The sequence below is a fragment of the Aotus nancymaae genome, unplaced genomic scaffold (assembly GCF_030222135.1).
Source record: "Aotus nancymaae isolate 86718 unplaced genomic scaffold, 86718_ANA_hifiasm-v0.15.2.pri h1tg000021l, whole genome shotgun sequence".
Lineage (NCBI taxonomy): Eukaryota > Metazoa > Chordata > Mammalia > Primates > Aotidae > Aotus > Aotus nancymaae.
Window position 1 is genome coordinate 16,371,139 of NW_026988433.1, and position 19,304 is coordinate 16,390,442.

A 19,304-nucleotide genomic window follows, 5' to 3' on the forward strand; every position below is an offset into this window, starting at 1 on the left:
CAGGAATGGAAAACCAACCATCGTATGTTCTCACTGATATGTAGGAGCTAAGCTATGAGGATGCAAAGGCATACAAATGATACAATGGGCGTTGGAGACTTGGGGGAAAGACTGTGCCTGGCCTGTGGCTATTCGTTGCAGCAGCCACTGGAGACTAGGTCGCCAGGTGACTCACCTTCAGAGAGACCTGTTCTCGGAGCGTGGAGTTGGCATAGGCGAAGGTGCTGGCCATCCCGATGCACACAGCAATGCCTGAAGGACAGAGGAGGGCTTGACATCACCTACTTAGACTCATCAGGCCTAGCCCAGGGTGCTGAGCAAGGTGGGGGAAAAGGCACATTCCTGGTCCCTTCAGAGTTAAAAATCCTGCTTCTAGGGGATTTGGGCAGTCATCTAAATCGCTAGGAATTCTGAGCCGTTCTGACTTAGGGACAGGATTAGGTCCCTGTGGGGATACTTTATAGCACCAGATCAGCACTGTGCAGTCTGGTAAGGCCTGGGTTCAAATCCCTGTGTGAGCTTGGCACCTCTCTAAGCCCCAGTTTCCTCATGTGTAAAATGGACAGAGCAATAACATTACTTATACCTCATGGAGGGATAAAGCTTCTAGATCATAATCCTTAGCAGTTAGTAAATGATGCCTCTTATTATATCTACTTTCAAAAAGAATCTGATTGATAGAATCAGATAGAATTTGTGATAAAAGCATACACTGAAAAAACTCACAGCTGGGTGCCATGGCTCATGCCTGTAATCCCAGCACTTTGGGAGACCGAGGTGGGTGGATCATTTCAGGCCAAGAGTTTGAGATAAGCCTGTCCAACATGGTGAAATCACATCTCTACTAAAAATACGAAAATTAGCCGGACAAGGTGGCGAACACCTGTAGTCACAGCTACTCAGGAGGCTGAGGCACAAGAATTGCTTGAACCCAGGATGGAGAGACTGCAGTGAGTTGAGATCACACCAGTGCACTCCAGCCTGGGCAACAGGCAAGACTCTGTCTCAAAAAAAAAAAAAGAAGAAGAAGAAAAAGAAAAAACTCACAGCACCATAAGGACTTCAAGTTTAATGTTCAATGAGAAAAAAAAATCCCAGCTAACAGACAAACCTGACCCAGGCAGATGGGAGAACGGAATTGAATTTTCTTCCACCAGACATTTAATTGCCGCTGTTTGCCAAGCTACAATCTTGGAATTCTTCCAGAATAATGATTTTCGAGTCCTGCTTTTTGTTATTTGCAGACAGGATTCCTCTTTCACCTGATGCACTTACTCGTTTTTTTTGTTTTTGTTTTTCTGAGACACTGTCTCACTTTGTCGCCCAGGCTGGAGTGCAGTGGTGCAATCTCAGCTCACCGCAACCTCTACCCCCTGGGTTCAAGTGATTCTGGTGTCTCAGCCTCCTGAGTAGCTGGGATTACAGGTGTGCACCACCATGCCCAGCTAATTTTTTAATTAGTAATAGAGATGGGGTTTCACCATGTTGGCCACGCTGGTCCCAAACTCCTGACCTCAAGTGATCCACCTACCTTGGCTTCCCAAAGTGCTGGAATTATAGGGGTGAGCCACTGTACACAGCCTTACTTACTCTTTTAATAGGTATGTGCACTCCCGGTATTTTTCCAGATCTACTGTATTTCTTCACTAAAAACATATAAAGCAAGAACGAGTGGCCCCGTAATCCTTTTTTCTACCCTTCTCTTTGATTAAAAAACAAGAAATCCTGCCAAGTGAAAAAGAAAATGACCATACTCGCAAAACAAAACTTAGCTGTGATTTTGCCAGAATTCAGGGTAACGGGGAACATGCCAGCTTTCGCTTCGAGGAACAGAAAGGGAGGGCTGATAGGACAGCACCCAGCAAGGAAGGTGGAGGAATCCGAGCGAGCTGTCACTCATCAGAGAGAAGAAAATAAGAAATAAAGAATGGTCTCACCTCCTCTCAAGGCTCTCTCTCTCTCTTTTTGGCAGAGATAGGCTCTCACTATGTTTCCCAGGCTGGTCTCGAACTCATGGCCTCGAGCAATCCTCCCACCTTGGCCTCGAAAAGTGTTGGGATTATAGGCATGAGCCACCGAACCTGACAACATTTTCTCATGGAAAGTGGCAGGCCACAAGATAATTTTTACATCACTCCTACTGCAGGACTAAAACAACAGCCTATAAACCCACCAGGGCACAGCAATACCATGATCTAATAAGTAAGCCGGGCACGGTGGCTCATGCCTCTAATCCCAGCACTTTAAGAGGCTGAGGTGGGTGGATCACTTGAGGTTAGGAGTTCGAGACCAGCCTGGCCAACATGGCAAAACACCATCTCTACTAAAAATTAAAAAAATTAGCCAGGCGTGATGGCAGGTGCCTATAATCCCAGCTACTCAGGAGGCTGAGACACAAGAATCGTTTGAACCTGGGGGCAGAGGTTTGCAGTGAGCTGAGATCACACCACTGCACTCCATCCTGGTGACAGAGCAAGACTCAGTCTCAAATAAACAAACAAACAAAAACCCAGTAAATAACATTACTAATAACAATGACCGTATACTAGGCTGGGCACAATGGCTCCTGCCTGTAATCTCAGCATTCTGGGAGGCTGAGGCAGGCAGATCACTTGAGGTCAGGAGTTTGAGACCAGCTGGCAAACACGGTGAAACTCCATCTCTACCAAAAAATACAAAAATTAGCTGGGCATGGTGGTGGGTGCCTGTAGTCCTAGCTACTCGGGAGAGGCAGGAGAATTGCTGGAACCCAGAAGGTGGAGGATGCAGTGAGCCGAGGTCATGCCATTGCACTCCAGCCTGGGCAACAAGAGTGAAACTCCATCTCAAAACAAACAAACAAACCAACCACAGTTATACTAGAGGCCATTAATTGACTGTTGAATATGTGTCAGATAGGAGGCTAAGCACTTTAGGAATCATTATCTTATTCCCTAATAACAACAATAGGTAGTATTTATCCATCACTTGCTGTGTGCCAGGCTCTATGTTAAGTATTTCAATGTATGTTAATAATACATATAACAGGCCAGGCACAGTGACTCACACCTGTAATCCCAGCACTTTAGGAGGCCGAGGAGAATTTAAAATTTAGCTGGGCATGGTGGCACACGCCTATGGTCCCAGCTACTCAGGAGGCTGAGGTGGGAGGATCGCTTGAACCTGGGAGGCGAAGGTTGCAGTGAGCTGAGGCTGCACCACTGCACTCTAGCCTGGGCGAAACAGTAAGACCCAGTCTCTCTCTCTCTCTCTCTCTCTCTCTCTCTCTCTCTCTCTCTATATATATATATATATATATATATATATAAAATAGTAATGTGTGTTACTCATATTTACTAAAATCTAACATCACTGTGATCCCATGAAGAATAACCCCACTTTACAGATGATGAAACTGAGGCACAGAGAGGTTAAATAATGCACCTCGCATCACACAGCTAGGAGGGGACACAGCTAGGGTACAGACTCCAGCAGTCTGAGTTACTTCGCAGGACTCCTTCACACCAGCCAACCAGCGAGGAAGTTTCTATCATAACCCCCACTAGACAGATGAGGAAACTGAGGCTCAGAGAAGTCAGGCGACTTGCCCCAAGTCACACAGCTAGTCGGCCAGGATTTGAACCCAGGCCTGCCTCAGAATCCTACACCCTGAAGCCCATGTTGGTCTCTGCTGCCTCTCCCTGGACTTTAGAGAAGGAGCCCCCCACCCCATGGGCTGCAGGCACACTGCAGTGAAGCCCCTGGCTAGGACAGCCATGCCCCCAGAACTCACCGAGCTTATGCTGGAAGCACAGTTTGGCCAGGAGGATCAAGATGAAGGGGAGTCCTTTCTGGAGCCAGCAGATCACAGCCTTCAGCTCAGAGAGGGCGGGGGCGGGAGTCCCGGGCTGTTCATCGCCTCCCTCCTCCGAGTGCCCCCGGTGGTCTCCTCCCACATGCTGCAGCAGGGAGGTCCCGCGGTGGCCGCCATGGTGAAAGTGGTGGTGGGACTGGCGGTGGTGGTAGGCGCCCCCCTCGCCCCGGCCCCCTCCTTCCTCCCTGGATGCGGGCATCTGGATGAACACGTCCCCGCCACCAGCTGAGGAGCCCAGCACCAGGCTGGAGGGGAACGAGCTGGTGGGGAGGCTGCCTGATAAGCCCGAGAAGAGCGCTGGTGGGGAGGCTGCCTCTGCCTTCAGACTCTCAAAGACGCCACCTTCATCCACACTCGCCTCGGAGCTGAGCGCCTGGCTGCGGTTTCTGGGTGACAAGGGGAGAAAAACCCCAGGAAGTCAGGCAGATGGAAAAGACCTCACTCCAGACGAGGATGGGGACCAATAATATCAGTTATGTTATGGGTTGAGCTGTGTCCCCTCTCAAATTCACATGAAGTCCTTACTCCCAGGACCTCAGAATGTGACCGTTTAAAGACAGGGTCCTTAAGAGGCAATGAAGTTAAAATGAAATCATTAGAGTGGGTCTAATCCAGTGTGACTGTTGTCCTTGTAAGAAGAGGTTAGGGCTGGCTGCAGTGGCTCATGCCCGTAATCCCAGCACTTTGGGAGGCAGAGGTGGGAGGATTGCTTGAGCCCAGTTGTTCAAGACCAGCTTGGGCAACAGGGAGACTCCATCTTTACAAAAAATAGAAAGAAATTAGCCAGGTCTGGTGGCGCCCGACTGTAGCTCCAGCTACTCAGGAGGCTGAGGTGGGAGGATCACTTGAGCCCAGGATGTCGAGGCTGCAGTGAGCCAAATCTCACCACTGCACTCCAACCTGGGCGACAGAGAGACTCTGTCACAAAAGGAAAAAAATAAAAATAAAAAAGAAGAGGAAGAGATTAGGACACGAGAGGTACAGAGAGTAGACCACATAAAGACACAGGGAGCAGACGGCCATCCACAAGCCAAGGAGAGAGGCCTCAGAAGGGACCGGCTGATACCCTGATCTCAGCCTTCCAGCCTCCAGAACTTGTTAAAAGAAATTTCTGTTGTTGAAGTGCCCCAGGGTGTGGTACTTTGTTATAGCAGTCCTAGGAACTAACACAAATAATATGAATAACAAGAGGTCATAACCTTTATTGAAACCTGCTATATGTCAGATAGTCTTCTGAGTGTTTTGCATTGATTAACTTACTAAATCCTCCCATCAACCCTGGAATTAGGTCCTATGGATATCACCTCTTTACAGATAAAGAAACAGAGGCCCAGAGAGAGAAAGTAACTTGTCCAGAATCACAGAGCTGGTAAGGGGTGGAGCAGGGGAGATTCGAGCCCAGGCCAACTCTCTCTAGAGCCCACTTTAGTAACCAGCACACTTCGTTGAAAAGGGAGCACAGAATTCTATGATTCTAGAATTACCTCGAGATCCCAAGGACCCCTGGTTCTGCAATCTTCAAGTTCAATGGCTCCCAGTTCCCCAGAGGGGCCAGCCTTGGTCACAGCTGGCACTGGGTGGGACCCACCCACTTAGCTGGAAGACTTCCATGAGAGTAATGCGAAGAAGACTTAGCTGGGAAGCCCACATTCAAACTGCATCCCAACCTCTTCTAGGGGCTTATACCTCTGCACTCAGCTTTCTCACCTGAGAAATGGGCCTTTATTTCTGAATAGAATTCTCGGGGTGGGGGGTACATTAAATTTAAAATACATTTTGCAATAATAGGTGATCAATACATGGGAACTACTATCTCTAGGTTTTTTGGTTTTTTTTTTTTTTTTTAGATGGAGTTTCACTCTTGTTGTCGAGGCTGGAGTACAATGGTGCAATCTCGGCTCACCACAACCTCTTCCTCCCAGATTCAAGCGATTCTCCTGCCTCAGCCTCCCAAGTAGCTGGGATTACAGACATACACCACCACACCCAGCTAATTTTTTTGTATTTTTAGTAGAGATGGGGGTTTCGACAGGTTGGTCAGGCTGGTCTCAAACTACCGACCTGAGATGATCCGCCCGCCTCAGCCTCCCGAAGTGCTGGGATTACAGGTGTGAGCCACCACCCCGGGTATCTCTAGCTCTTATGGAAGACCTGCAGGGCCAGACTGCTTTCCCTAGTTCCAAGCAAGGGCATCTTGCGTTGGAACCAGGCAAAGGATTCTGTGGCTCTTGCAGAGCCGCTGCTAGAGGAGCAGAGACCAGAGTTGAGCCTGCAGGAATGCAGAACTCAGAATTGGGTGCAGTTTCCCATGAACATGGAGGTCTGGATACCATCTTTCTATTCTTGGGTTCATTCTCTTTTCTTTCTTTTTCTTTTGATACAGAGTCTTGCTCTGTCACCCAGGCTGGAGTGCAGTGGCACAATCTCAGCTCACTGCAACCTCCGCCTGCCGGGTTCAAGCGATTCTCCTGCCTCAGCCTCCCGAGTAGCTGGGATTACAGGCACCTGCCATCATGCCCAGCTAATTTTTGTATTTTTAGTAGAGGCAGGTTTCATCATGTTAGCCAGGCTGGTCTTGAACTCCTGACCTAGGTGATCCACCCACCTCAGCCTCCCAAAATGCTGGTATTACAGGCAAGAGCTACTGCACCCGGCCAAGGGTTCATCCTCTTTTCAAGTGGAATCACTATACTGCAAACTCAGTCTACACCACAGATACAAGTGGAGCTGATATGCTTGACGTGCATGTGTTGGGGAAGGGGAGGACAAAGAGCCACTCCCTCCTTCTGTCACCCTGCAGGTACCTCCACAGACCGCTAAGGGACTCCAAATATACCATGAGCTTATTGAAAATGGGCTGGGCTTCATTCATTCTCTGGATCCCACAACCCAGGGCACACATTAGGCGCTTAATAAATGTATACCAGATGTCATTCAGTCCAAAATGGCAGCAGGAGGCTTTGGGGAAAAATTTCCATTGTTTTCACATTTGATCTCATGTCATCTATTATATGAGACCGTTATCCACAGGGTGAGACATGAGTGTGCAGAGAGTTGCCCAGGCTGGAGTGGTGTGATCATAGTTCACTAGAGCCTCAAACTCCTGGGCTCAAGTGATCCTCCCACCTCAGCCTCCTGAATAGCTGGGATTATAGGCATGTGCCACTGCAAATGGCTCCAGGAAATATGTCTTAAAATATATACAAATATATACAAGACTGGGCATGGTGGCTGACACCTATAATCCCAGCACTTTCGGAGGCCAAGGCGGGGAGATCCCTTGAGCCCAGGAGTTCAAGACCAGCCTGGACAACATAGCAAGAGCCTGTCTCTACAAAGAAATTAAAAAATTAGCTGGGCATGGTGGCATGCACCTGTAGTCCCAGCTAGTCAGAAGGCTGAGGTGGGAGGATGGCTTAAGCTCAGGAGGTAGAGGTTGCAGTGAGTTGAGTTCACGCCACTGCACTCCAGCCTGGGTGACAGGGTGAGATGTTTTCTCACTATGCAAATAAATAAAAATAAAACACATACAGTCCAGCATCCATATTTAAGGATTCAATCAACCTTGGGTCATGGACCCACAGATACAAAGGGCTGACTGTCCTAGCCATTTTATACAAGCGACTTGAGCAGCTGCATATTCTGGTATCCACTGGGGGTCTTGGAACCAATACCCCCATGAATATGGAGAGCCAACTGTATTTGACTATTTCATGATCCCACTAAAAGCGCTCCCAGGGTTTCCCATTCTGTATTCCTTCCCAGGATCTCAGATGAACCCTCTAGATAGGTACTAGGTACAAATATCAATCCCAAGTAACAAGTCCCTTACTGACAAAGAAACTGAGATTCAGAGAGACGAAGCTGCCAGGATTATTTGGCCCCAAACTCTAATCTCATCGTGTGCCCGCTTCTCCTTTCCTACCCCAGGCTGTCGCCTTCACCGGGATGTCTCTCCTACCCGCACTCCATCCCAACTAGGTAACACACACTCATCTGTCAGATTTCAGCTAACATCTCCCTTCCTGGGTGGAGGCTCCCCTCCCTCCCAGACAATGATGGTACCCAGCTCCTTGTTCTCACTGCACCCTCATGTCACCTGCACAGGACTGATCACAGCTGTCATTTTATTCCTCATCTTTCTCTCAAGACCTGTGGCTCTCAACATGGCCATGTATTATAATCACTTGGGAGAACTTCTGAAAAAAGCAGGTGCCCTGACCTCCCTGGAGACCAGTTGAATCAAAATCTTTGTGGGTGGGCCACAGCGTCTGAAGTTACTCAGAGTCCCCTCAGTGATTCTTTTTTTTTTGAGCAGGATCTCCCTCTGTCGCCCAGGCTGGAGTGCAGTGGCGTGATCTTGGCTCCCTGCAACCTCTGCCTCCCAGGTTCAAGTGATTCTCGTGCCTCAGCCTCCTGAGTAGCCAGGATTACAGGTGTACACCACCCATGCTTGGGTAATTTTTACATTTTTTGTAGAGATGGGTTTTTGCCATGTTGGCCAGGCTGGTCTCAAACTCCTGAGCTCATGTGATCCTCCTGCCTTGGCCTCCAAAATGCTGGGATTATAAGCATGAGCCACCATTCCCCACCACCCCCCACCACAATGATTCTAATGTGCAGTCAGTGCTGCTAACCATAGCTTTGGACAGAGCTCCACTCCACAAGGTCAAACACTATAGCCTTGTTCTACCAGCCCACACCATACAGCTAGCACTCGGAACATGCTCAATAAATATCGTTTGAAGGAATGCATAAAGAAGCGTACTAAAGGCTCTGAGAAGGCCTGCAACTGAAAAAATGAACTTTGCTTAAGCCCAGTGTTCCCAAACTTCTTTAACCACAGAATTCTTTTTATCCATGGAAAACCATTTAACAGCTTGCAGAACACCTGTGACACACAGCAGGAGGACATGGTGGTTTCCCTGGCTGCACAAACTGGGCCTGCAAGTATGTTACTAAAAACCTGGTAAGGCCAGGCATGGTGGCTCATGCCTGTAATCCCAGCACTTTGAGAGGCTAAAGTGGGCAGATCAGTTGAGGTCAGGATTTCGAAGCAGGCTGGGTATGGTAGCTCACACCTGTAATCCCAGCGCTTGAGGCCAGGAGTTTGAGACTAACCTGGCCAACATGGCGAAGCCCCCTGTCTACTAAAAATACAAAAATTAGCCAGGCACGGTGGTACACATCTGTAATCCCAGCTACTAAGGAGGCTGCAGCAGAATCTCGCTTGAACTTGGGAGGTGGAGGCTGCAGTGAGCCAAGAGTGTGTCCCTGCACTCCAGCCTGGGCGACAGAGTGAGACGCGTGTTAAAAAAAAAACCTGGTGCAACAGAGGAAACTCAGGATTGGATTCCCCCCGCAACCAAGCCCCATCCCTGCTGGCTCCAAGAGCCCAGGAAATATGAACCCCTCCTCCCCTGAGCTCTGGATAATAATAATGATATTAATAATGACAACAACAGCAAACACCATGGCTATCATCCTCAAGGGACCTTGAGCTTTTTCTGCACTTCGAGGAGCTCAGCTCAGAAAGCAGGAGTCCTGGCAGGCACTCATGTTGGCCCACAAGGAGGTCACTCTCTCTCCCTGGCCACCCAAGGGGCCCTAGAAAGCCATCCCGTCCCCCTTGAGCTTGCCAGCACTCTGAGTTCACTGGGCTCAGGGGCCTCCAGTACACCCAGGGAAGACTCAATCCACCAAGGGGCTTTTTATAGCTGGCCTCCCTTCCCTGGGCCTCTCCCCTGCATCCAGCCGAGATTTCAGCCTAACTAGGAAAGAATATTCCTTAGAGGGAGACAGAGGCTGCGCTTCCAGCTTAACCACTTAAGGGCCAGAGCTTGAGGCAACCCAGGAGGAGAAGTGGCTCTGCTCGGACAGCAGGCAGCCAAAATGTGGTATCTCAAAGCACAGATGCTGGGGGACGAATGGATGGGGGCCCAAATGTCTGGCTGTATGACTTTAGGTAATTTCCTTCCCCTCTGTGAGCCTCAGTTTCTGCATCTGTAAAATGGGTGCTCTTGCTGGGCTAATGTGACGGTTAGCACAGCATAAGCACTCAATACACGGTTTGAGTTTCCTGCTGTGGTCTCTGCCCTCAAGAGATCTCACGGTTCACTTGACAGCAGACGGCAATGTTATCTTTAGAGGCGGAAAAGGGTCCAACAGGCAGGCTTATTACAAGCTGGATGCTGTGTTTCTGCATCTTCACACTCACTCCTTCATCCATAAACAACTCTTTTTTCTTCTTTTTGAGACAGAGTCTCACTCTGTCACCCAGGCTGGAGTGCAGTGGCATGATCTTGGCTCACTGCAATCTCCACTTCCCAGGTTCAGGCAATTCTCCTGACTCAGTCTCCTGAGCAGCAGTCTCCTGGGCGGACAGGTGTCCGCCCCTATACCCGGCTAATTTTTGTATTTTTAGTAGAGACAGGATCTCATCATGTTGGCCAGGCTGGTCTCCAACTCCTGATCTCAGGTGATCCGCCTGCCTTGGCCTCTCAAAGTGCTGGGATTACAGGCGTGAGCCACTGCACCTGGAACATAAGCAACTCTTGAGTTCTGTCACCTGCCATTTTTGGATGGAGAAACTGAGACCTAGAGGGGGAAGTCATGCACCAAAGTCACCACAGGTGGGAGGTGGCCAAGCTGGGGTTTGGCTGAGCCTGGGGTTCTTCCCTGCAGAATAGGCAGGCACCATACAAAACGTAGACCCAATGCTGGGGCTGGGGGATAATATTTGTGATTTTGTAGCCAACCCCGGAGCCGCAGGGGGAAGGGGATGTGAGGGAGGGAAGGTTTGGCTGCCCGCCCCTTGGAAGTATGTGCTAACACGGGGCTTCCGGGGCTGGAAGCTGTCCCAACCTGAGAACAGGCCCCCAGGTGTGTTCTCTCTTGGTTTTCAATAGCTAGAAATTCTAGGCTGGGAGCAGTGGCTCATGCCTGTAATCCCAGCACTTTAGGAAGTTGAGGTGGATGGATTGCCCAAGCTCAGGAGTTCAAGACCAACCTGGCCAACATGGTGAAACCCCATCTCTACTAAAATACAAAAAAATTAGTCAAACATGGTGGTGGGCGACTGTAGTCACAACTACTCAGGAGGCTGAGGCATAAGAATAGCTTGAACCCGGGAGGCGGAGGTTGCAGTGACCTGAGATCACGCTACTGCAGTCCAGCCTGGGTGATAGAGTGAGACTCCATCTCAAAAAAAAGGAAAAAACATTCTAGCTCATGAGTGTTTTAATTGCCTTTTTTAAGATTCTATCTGGTATCCATTAATCATAGGGTCAAACACCTGGCCAAAGTTATTTACATGTCCCTGAGATCCAGAACCCATAACCCTAATCACTGCTTCATCTAACTTTTTTTTTTTTGAGACAGGGTCTCACTCTGTTGCCTAGGCTGGGGTGCAGTGGTGCAATCAGAGCTCACTGCAACCTCCGCCTCCTGGGCTGAAGCAATCCTCCACCTCTGCCTCCTGAGTAACTAGGACCACAGATGCATGCCACCATGCTTGGTAAGTTTTTATTTTTTGTAGAAATGGGGTCTCTCTATTTTGCCCAGGCTGTTCTCAAACTTCTGGGCCCAAGCAATCCTCCCACCTTGGCTTCCCAAAGTGCTGAGACTATCGGCACGTACCACCATGCCTGGCTAGTTTTAAACTTTTTTTGTAGAGACAGGATCTCCCTATATCACCTAGGCTGGTCTCCAACGCCAAGACTCAGGTTATCCTCCCACCTTGGTCTCCCAAAGTGTTGGGATTACAGGTGTGAGTCACTGCATAGCCCTTCCTTCATCTAAGTTTTACACATGCAGCCAATATATCTCCTGTCCTACATCATCCAGGGCTAGATACCAAACTAAAGAGCAACTTGAGGCCGGGCATAGTGGCTCGCATTTATAATCCCAGTGAGCAGGAGTTTGGGAGGCCAAGGAGGGCAGATCGCTTGAGCCCAGGAATGTGAGACCAGCCTAGGAAACATAACAAAACCCCGTCTCTACAAATACAAAAATTAGCTGGACATGGTAGTGCATGCCTGTAGTCCCAGCTACTCAGAAGGCTGAGGTGGGAGGATCACTGGATCCTGAGAGGTCGAGGCTGCAGTGGGTTGAGATTGTGCCACTGCATTCTAGCCTGGGCAACAGAAAAATAAAAAAAAGAGACCACCTTGGTACCCAGAGCCCACCAACATCATTCAAACTAGCCAGTCCTAAATGGTTTCCCCTGCCTTCCCTGTCTTTCCCACAGAAAACATCATAAAGGCTGTGGCCTACGCTTTTTCCTTGCTCCTTTCTGCCTCCTGACCGATGCTGGTGCTTCCCCAGGTGGTCCTGCATGGGGCGGCATGCCCCCTCCTCTTGGGAAATCAAAGAAATAAAAAACTCATCTTTCAACATCATTAGCCTCTCCATGTTGTTTCTTGGAGTTATGATCTGAATGTCTGTGTCCCCTGCAGATTCTTATGTTGACACCTAACCCACGCCAGGGACAGTGGTTCATTCCTATAGTCCCAGGGCTTTGGGAAGTCGAGGTAGGAAGATTGCTTGAGCTCAGGAGTTTGAGGCCAGTTTGGACAACTTAGTGAGACCCTGTTTCTACCAAAAAATTTTTTTAAATTAGCCAGGTATAATGGCACATGCCCGTAGTCCCAGCTACTTGGGAGGCTGAGGCAGGAGGATTGCTTGAGCCTAGGATTTGGAGGTTATAGTGAGCCATAATCACCACTGCACTCCAGTCCAGGTAACAGAGCAAGACCCTGTATCAAAAAAGAAACCTGACCTGCAGTGTGATAGTACTAGGAGGTGGGGCCTTTGGGAATGGGATTAGTGCCCCTAAAAAGAAGACCCAGAGAGATCCCTTTCCCTTCACCACATTAGGATATGGCAAGAGAATGGCCATCAGTGAACCAGAAAGTGGGCCTTTAGCAGACACTGAATATGCTGGAGCTTTCAAGACTTCCTAGCCTCCAGCACTGTAAGAGATAAATATTTGTTATTTAAACCATCCATTTGGCCGGGCTCAGTGGCTTAGGCCTATAGTCCCAGCACTTTGGGAGGCCAAAGTGGGTGGATCACTTGAGGTCAAGAGTTTGAGACCAGACTGGCCAACATGGTGAAACCCTGTCTCTACTAAAATACAATTACTTGGGAGGCTGAGGCACGAGAATCATTTGAATCTGGGAGAAAGAGGCTATAGTAAGCCAAGATCATGCCACCATACTCCAGCCTGGTGACATAGTGAGACTCTGTCTCAAAAAAAAGGAAAAGAGCCAGGCGCTGTAATCCCAGCCCTTTGGGAGGCCGAGGCGGGTGGATCACTTGAGGTCAGGAGTTTGAGACCAGGCTGGCCAACATGGTGAAACTCCATCTCTACTAACAATACAAAAATTAGCTGGATGTGGTGGCAGGCGCCTGTAATCCCCACTGCTTGGGAGGTTGAGGCAGGAGAATTGCTTGAGCCTAGGAGGTGGAGGTTGCAGTGAGCCGAATCCTGAACTGCACTCCAGCCTGGGTGACAGAGCAAGACTTTGTCTCAAAAAACAAACAAACAGCCATTCTGTGGTATTTTTGTGATAGCAGCCTGAATGGGCTAAGACATCTCTATAAATTAAAATCCCACTGGCACAATCATTGATCTGATGAGTCAGGTAGCTCATCTGTCATACAAGACTTTGAGATTTAGCATAAAAGCAAAAGCAAGCTATTAAATATTGAGTGTTTAGTATGAGGCCGTCACTGTGACTCTAACAACTGACTCTGAGGGGGAGGCATTGTTCAATCCAGTTTCGGGTTGCCCCTTACCACCCGAAGCCCAGAGCCCTCAGATGGAACAGAAGCAGGGATGCCTACCTTTCGGGTGGAATGTTATCCGTGTTGCTGCTGTGGCGTCTCTGCATCTTCCTTAACACCTAAAACCCAACACAGGGGTGAGCCAGAGTCTCCCAACACTCCCACTGCCTGTCCGATTGCCAAGGTAATTGTAAACTGCAAACCCATGCTAGTGGTATCTTAGACCCCTAGTGCTCTCTGGCATTTTCCAAAGTGTGCTTCAATCTTTCATGCCATTCCATCCTCAATGTGACATTCTATCCCATGAGGAAAGCTATCACCCCATTTCACAGAGGAGGACGATGAGGCTCAGAGGCAGAAGAAGTCCTCATGTGAGAGGATAAAGCAGTGAATTGTGTAGCTGAGAGGTGCCAGATGAAGTGAAGTGGGCAGCGGACTGGCAGTTGGGAGACATGGATTCTGGGTTGATGCTGCTGCTAACTTGCTGTGTGACCCTAGACAAATCAGTAACCTCTCTGCGGTTTCAGATTTCCCATGTGTTACGTGGGAGGGGTGGAGTGGTCAAACCAAAGCTTCCTTCCAGCTCTCACATTTAATCAAGTAGTAATAAAGATGCAAATTCTCTTGGAGACATGTCACCTGATTCACTGTGAAGAGCCACATGGACTTCAGAACTCCATGTTGATGACACTGGAGGTAGGCATTCGGGGCTCCTGAGGGGGATGTGACCACTGGATCCCAGAGAGGACAGGCCTCCCCCTCCTCTTCGTCTCCAGAGGGACGCACAGTCAGGGGAGCTCGCCAGAGACTCTAAACCTGGATGGAACAGAACACTTGGATGAACAGTCCCTGTGATACCTGGAATCTGCTAAGAAGCCTTAGGACATGGTCGGTGGCTATAAGCAAATGGATACCATCTGCTCAGTATCTCTGGGTAGCCTCTCATTGATCCTTCTTTGAAACTCCTTTTTTTTTTTTTTTTTTAAGATGGAGTCTCACTCTGTCACCCAGGCTGGAATGCAGTGGTGTGATCTCGGCTCACTGCAACCTCTGCCTCCTGGGTTCAAGCGATTCTCTTGCCTCAGCCTCCTGAATGGCTGGGACTACATGCATGCAACACCACATCTGCCTATTTTTTGTATTTTTAGTAGATATGGGGTTTCACCATATTGGCCAGGCTGGTCTTGAACTCCTGACCTCAAGTGATCCACCTGCCTTGGCCTCCCAAAGTACTGGGATTACAGGCATGAGCCATCATGCCCGGCCCTCTTTGAAACTCTTAATGTATTGTATTTCATCCTATTGTCAAACTAAGAGTCCTCATTGGAGAACACTGAAAATATGTTTTAAACTCCCATGGCTGCCCATTGCAATCAGAATCAAACCCAAGCTCTGTCCACAGCCTACAGTTTCTTCCTGAGGTAGCATCATCAGTTTCCAACTGCATTTCCTCCCATTCTCCCTTTTCCCACTCCTGTCCACCCACAGTGGCCCTTCTGTTCCTCTAATGTGTCAGCGTGTCCCTGCCTCAGGGCCTTTGCACTGGCTGTTCCCTCCCCTTGGAATGCTTTCTCCTCTAAATGTTACAGGGCTTGGTTCCGCAGGGCAAACACCACCTCCTCCCAGAGGCCTTTTGTTCTCATTCTCCCGACCCTCTATAACACTGCCCTGTTTTATATTCTTCATAGTACTTATTTGTTCATGTTTGCTTACTTATTTATGATTTGTTTCCCACCCCCCATTAGAATATAAATGCTATTCATGAAAGTAGGGGTTCTGTCTACTTGGTTCACCCCTCTGCCTCAGCATCTAGGACACTGTCTGGCACAGAGTAGCACTCAACAAGTATTTACTCAATGAATAAAACATCTATGGGTCTCCCAGTTCCCCTTTTTTAGATCCCTTGCTCTCTGTCCCACCTTTCACCCTAGCAAGGCAATAAGGGCCATTTACTTCCTACGAATAAGTTTAGCCTCCGTGAATATCTTCTTGTCTCCTAACCAAAAACAGTGTCTGACTATCAGTTCAGGGCACTATTACTGTCTGTTGAATGACTTCCTAATCCTGACCTGGCTTCTTGGGGGGGCAGCATCGATGTCACTAGGGGCAGTGATTAGAAACAACCCGCCAGTGAAGCTTCCTTTCTCCTTTGAAAAATTAGGTAACAAATCGGTCAGCAGCAGCATCTTCATATATAAAGAAAAGGTCATTGTATAAATATTTTTCAAGAATTTACAATCTCAACTTAATCTCCCTCTCACCTCTCCCCGCCCTCATTATCCCACATTGCAAATCCTTGAGGTAAAATAAAATTTAGTATTCCAAAGTTCTCATCCACACATTTAATACTGCCTCCTAAATCGAATGCTCAAGACTACTTTCAGATGCTTGGATTGGAAGAGGCTCGGATTCTCTGTTGGAAGCAGGCCGTACATAATTCTGGAATAAATTTTTGCACGCAGGATGCACCTGAATGAATGAAACTCCTTTTAACCCTCTGCTCCGTACATCCCACTATGCATCTTTGAAGGACAGCACCGAGACTTTTCGATGCTTGCGATGTTTCAAGTTGCGCCCCCGGGGCCCGTTACAGGACTGCACCGAAATGCACTCAGCGGAGCATCGCCTGCATCACTTGGACTGGAAGCCGGCAGGTGCACTTCGGGCACGACGTAGCAAGCGCTTTTCATCCCTGCAACCAACACAGCGCAAAACGCTCTGGGACTGCAAGGGCAGGAGACTACACAGACCATGCTGGGAGAAAAGAAAAAAATACCGCGTTCTCTTTTTACCTGCCCAGACAATTCAGCAATCACAGCCGCATCATTCAGGTCCAGCCAAGCCAATCACCCGCGCAACTCGGGCAGCATGTGACTTCCGATGCTTCCGGCCTCCTATTCGGTGGTTTCTCGTCGTCGCCCGACCCGGCGCTAGGACCCGGGCACAGCTACGCCCGCCGCACTGGCGCGATTGCCCGCCCCCTTTCCCGGAATTTAGCCAATAGGAGGCCGCCGCTCCGCAGGGACCAATGGTGAGGAGATCTTGCGCGACTAGCCCGTGACGCTACAGAGCGGAGGCGGGGCGTAGGGTGGGGTCACGTGGGGCGGCGCGCAGGGCTGCCGGGAGCTGACGGAGTTGACGGGGCCGAGGGCCGTGGGGCCGGCGCCCACCTGGAAGGATGGGGTTGCCGGGCGCGTAGGGGCCATGCCGCCCGGATCCCGGGCCTCCCGCGTTCCGCGCCCCGGCCGCCGCGCCCCACGTCCGCGCCAGGATGGTGAACCTGGCGGCCATGGTGTGGCGCCGGCTTCTGCGGAAGAGGTGGGTGCTCGCCCTGGTCTTCGGGCTGTCGCTCGTCTACTTCCTCAGCAGCACCTTCAAGCAGGTCAGTGGCCGCCCTTCTCTTCTTCCTTCCTTCTTTCCTTCCTTCCTTCCCCTTCCCTTCTTTTCTGCTTCCTTCCCTTCTCCCTGCCTCCCTTCCTTCCTCCTTTTTCCTTCCTCCCTCTCTTCCTCCCCCTTTCCTTCCTTCTTCATTCCCTTCCTTCCCTTCTTCCTCCCACTTCCCTTCCTTCCCCTTCCCTTCCGTCTTCCTTCCGTCCCCCTCCCTTTTGTCCCTCTCTCCGTTTCTTCCTTTCCTCCCTCCTTTCTTCCCTGATATCCTCTTTGCTCACTTCGTTCTTCCTTCCCTTCCTTTTTCCTTCCCTAATTCCTTCCTTTCTCTCCTTTCTTCGTTCCTTCCTCCCCTTTCTCCGTTACTTCTTCCTTCCTTCCTCCTTCCTTATGTCCCTCTCTCTTCCTTCCTCCCTCCTTCCCTCCTTCCTCTTTCCTCACTTAGTTCTTACTCCTTCCTTCCCTCCTCCTCCTTTTCCTTCTTCCTCCTCTTCCTTCCTCCTCGCTTTTGTCCGACCTCCCGGCTTCTGCAGCGGCGCCGCCGGGGCGTCCGAGGGTGGGGAGAGGTGTGCATTCCTGTCCGGGTCTCAGCACGGGCGAGGGACCTGCCCACCGCGTTGGGTCTGCAGCGAGAAGGGGTTGCTAGGCCAGGGCAGAGCTGGGACTCGAACCCCGAGTTGAGGACCCTTCAGCAGTGGTGACTGCTTTTATGTACACCTTCCTGCTTTTTACCTGCCGGGTCCAGAGCTGGTGTGCAAATGCTCGCTTCATCCTCGCGGCGGAAGTGGAGCGTCCCTGTGTTGCCGCCTGAGAAAGGAAGACACAGGGTGGCCAGAGTCGGCCAGCGCTTGGCATGAGTGCCCTTGGTTTAATCTGGGGGCCCTGTGTCCTCCTGGGCGACTCAGAAGGACCCACAGTTCCTTTTCTGCTTTCTGTGCATAACTTGATCGGTGGAATTCCACCCCTCCAACACACTGCACCCCTTCATTTTCCTTCCAGGTGAGAATTTCTGGGAGAAACAGCAAGGAGCTTGCGGGGGAAGTCTAACCCAAAGCATTCATAAGTTTGTTTAGGAGTTCAGGTTGAGTGCTTAGATTTGGAGAAAGGGTGGTTATTACACCCCAGGGTACATTCAGGGTAACCTAGGTATGCTGTTGTCCTGACGTGGTTATAAAAAGCTCTCCTTTTTACTCTCAAAGCTCAAGTTTGTAAATAAAATACATAAACGAGGAGAACATTGATAAAACTATGTGGTCACCCTCGTTTTAGTGGATTGGCAGGAGCTGTGAAAAGGGAAGAACAGGGAATTGTACGTGACCTCCCTCCCACCTTAGGCAGAGAGGCGGAGTGTGATAAGCCTCTTTTGTTGGCCGGGATGTCTGGGTGATCATGTGAGCCACCAGACTTCTGTGACTTGTGTTTTCTGCCACCTCAGACACCTCCTTACAGTCGCGTGTTGTCCCTTCTCTGTCTTGTGGATCCCTGAGTGGTGGCATGTGCCAGGAGTCCGTCCTCTGCCTTCTTCTCTACCTAACTCAGGTGATCTCTGGGGCCATTGTTAAATACTCAGGTGATCTCTGGAGGGATACTGGTGTTGCCCTCAGTTGATAACTCCAGCCTAGACTTGTCCAGAAATCCCCAAATTCTTATATCTAATTGCCTAGTTGGCATCTTTTTTTTTTTTTCAAAAAATTTTTATTGTGGTAAAATATGATATAAAATTTCCCATCTTAACCTTTTTTTTTTTTTTTTTTTAACACAGAGTCTCACTCTGGGTGACAGATAAACAAGTAAACGAACAAGAGATGTTCAGTTAGTGATTCCAACCACAGAATCTCTTGTCACTCTAGGCTGGAGTGCAATGGCACGATCTCGGCTCACTGCAACCTCCACCTCCCGGGTTCAAGCGATTCTCCTGCCTCAGCCTCCTGAATAGCTGGGATTACAGGCATGCGCCACCACACCCAGCTAATTTTTGTATATGTAGTAGACGGGGTTTTGCCACGTTGGCCAGTCTGGCCTTCAATTCCTGACCTCAAGTGATCCACCTGCCTTGGCCTCCCAAAATGCTGGGATTACAGGCATCAGCTACCACACCCGGCCCTATCTTAACCATTTTTAAAGTGTGCAGTTCAGTGGTATTAAATACAGCTTTAATGCTGTGTGACCATCACCACCATCCATCCCCATAACTCTTGTAGAAACTGAAACTTCATACTCCTTAAACAATAGCTCTCATTTCTCCCTTCCCCCAGCCCCTGGCAACCAGCCTTCT

The 19,304-nt window shown here is 49.5% G+C and overlaps 2 protein-coding genes across 12 annotated transcripts in view; one reads left to right on the plus strand and one right to left on the minus strand.

Moving 5' to 3' along the window:
• LOC105728572 (E3 ubiquitin-protein ligase RNFT2) overlaps positions 1-16,522 on the minus strand; it is a 292,363-nt gene extending 275,841 nt beyond the window's left edge. For all 4 annotated transcript variants that reach the window (XM_012468997.2, XM_012468996.2, XM_012469001.2 and 1 more), the window contains exons 1-5: positions 16,435-16,522; positions 14,282-14,458; positions 13,703-13,761; positions 3,773-4,239; positions 176-252 (exon numbers count right to left, since the gene is read on the minus strand). In XM_012468997.2, coding sequence (XP_012324420.2) covers positions 176-252; positions 3,773-4,239; positions 13,703-13,761; positions 14,282-14,305 — 627 coding nt within the window. In that variant the 5' untranslated portion in view covers positions 14,306-14,458; positions 16,435-16,522. The remainder of the gene's footprint in view (positions 1-175; positions 253-3,772; positions 4,240-13,702; positions 13,762-14,281; positions 14,459-16,434) is intronic.
• A 324-nt stretch (positions 16,523-16,846) lies between these two features.
• SPRING1 (SREBF pathway regulator in golgi 1) overlaps positions 16,847-19,304 on the plus strand; it is a 99,603-nt gene continuing 97,145 nt past the window's right edge. For 7 of the 8 annotated variants that reach the window (XR_001110064.3, XM_064379762.1, XM_064379763.1 and 4 more), the window contains exon 1: positions 16,914-17,024. Coding sequence is in view for 7 of the 8 variants with exons in the window: in XM_064379762.1 (XP_064235832.1) it covers positions 16,914-17,024 (111 nt within the window). In the remaining variant the exon portion in view is untranslated. Of the gene's footprint in view, positions 17,025-19,304 lie in introns of all 8 variants that reach the window. The other variant, XM_064379766.1, reaches the window with a different exon arrangement.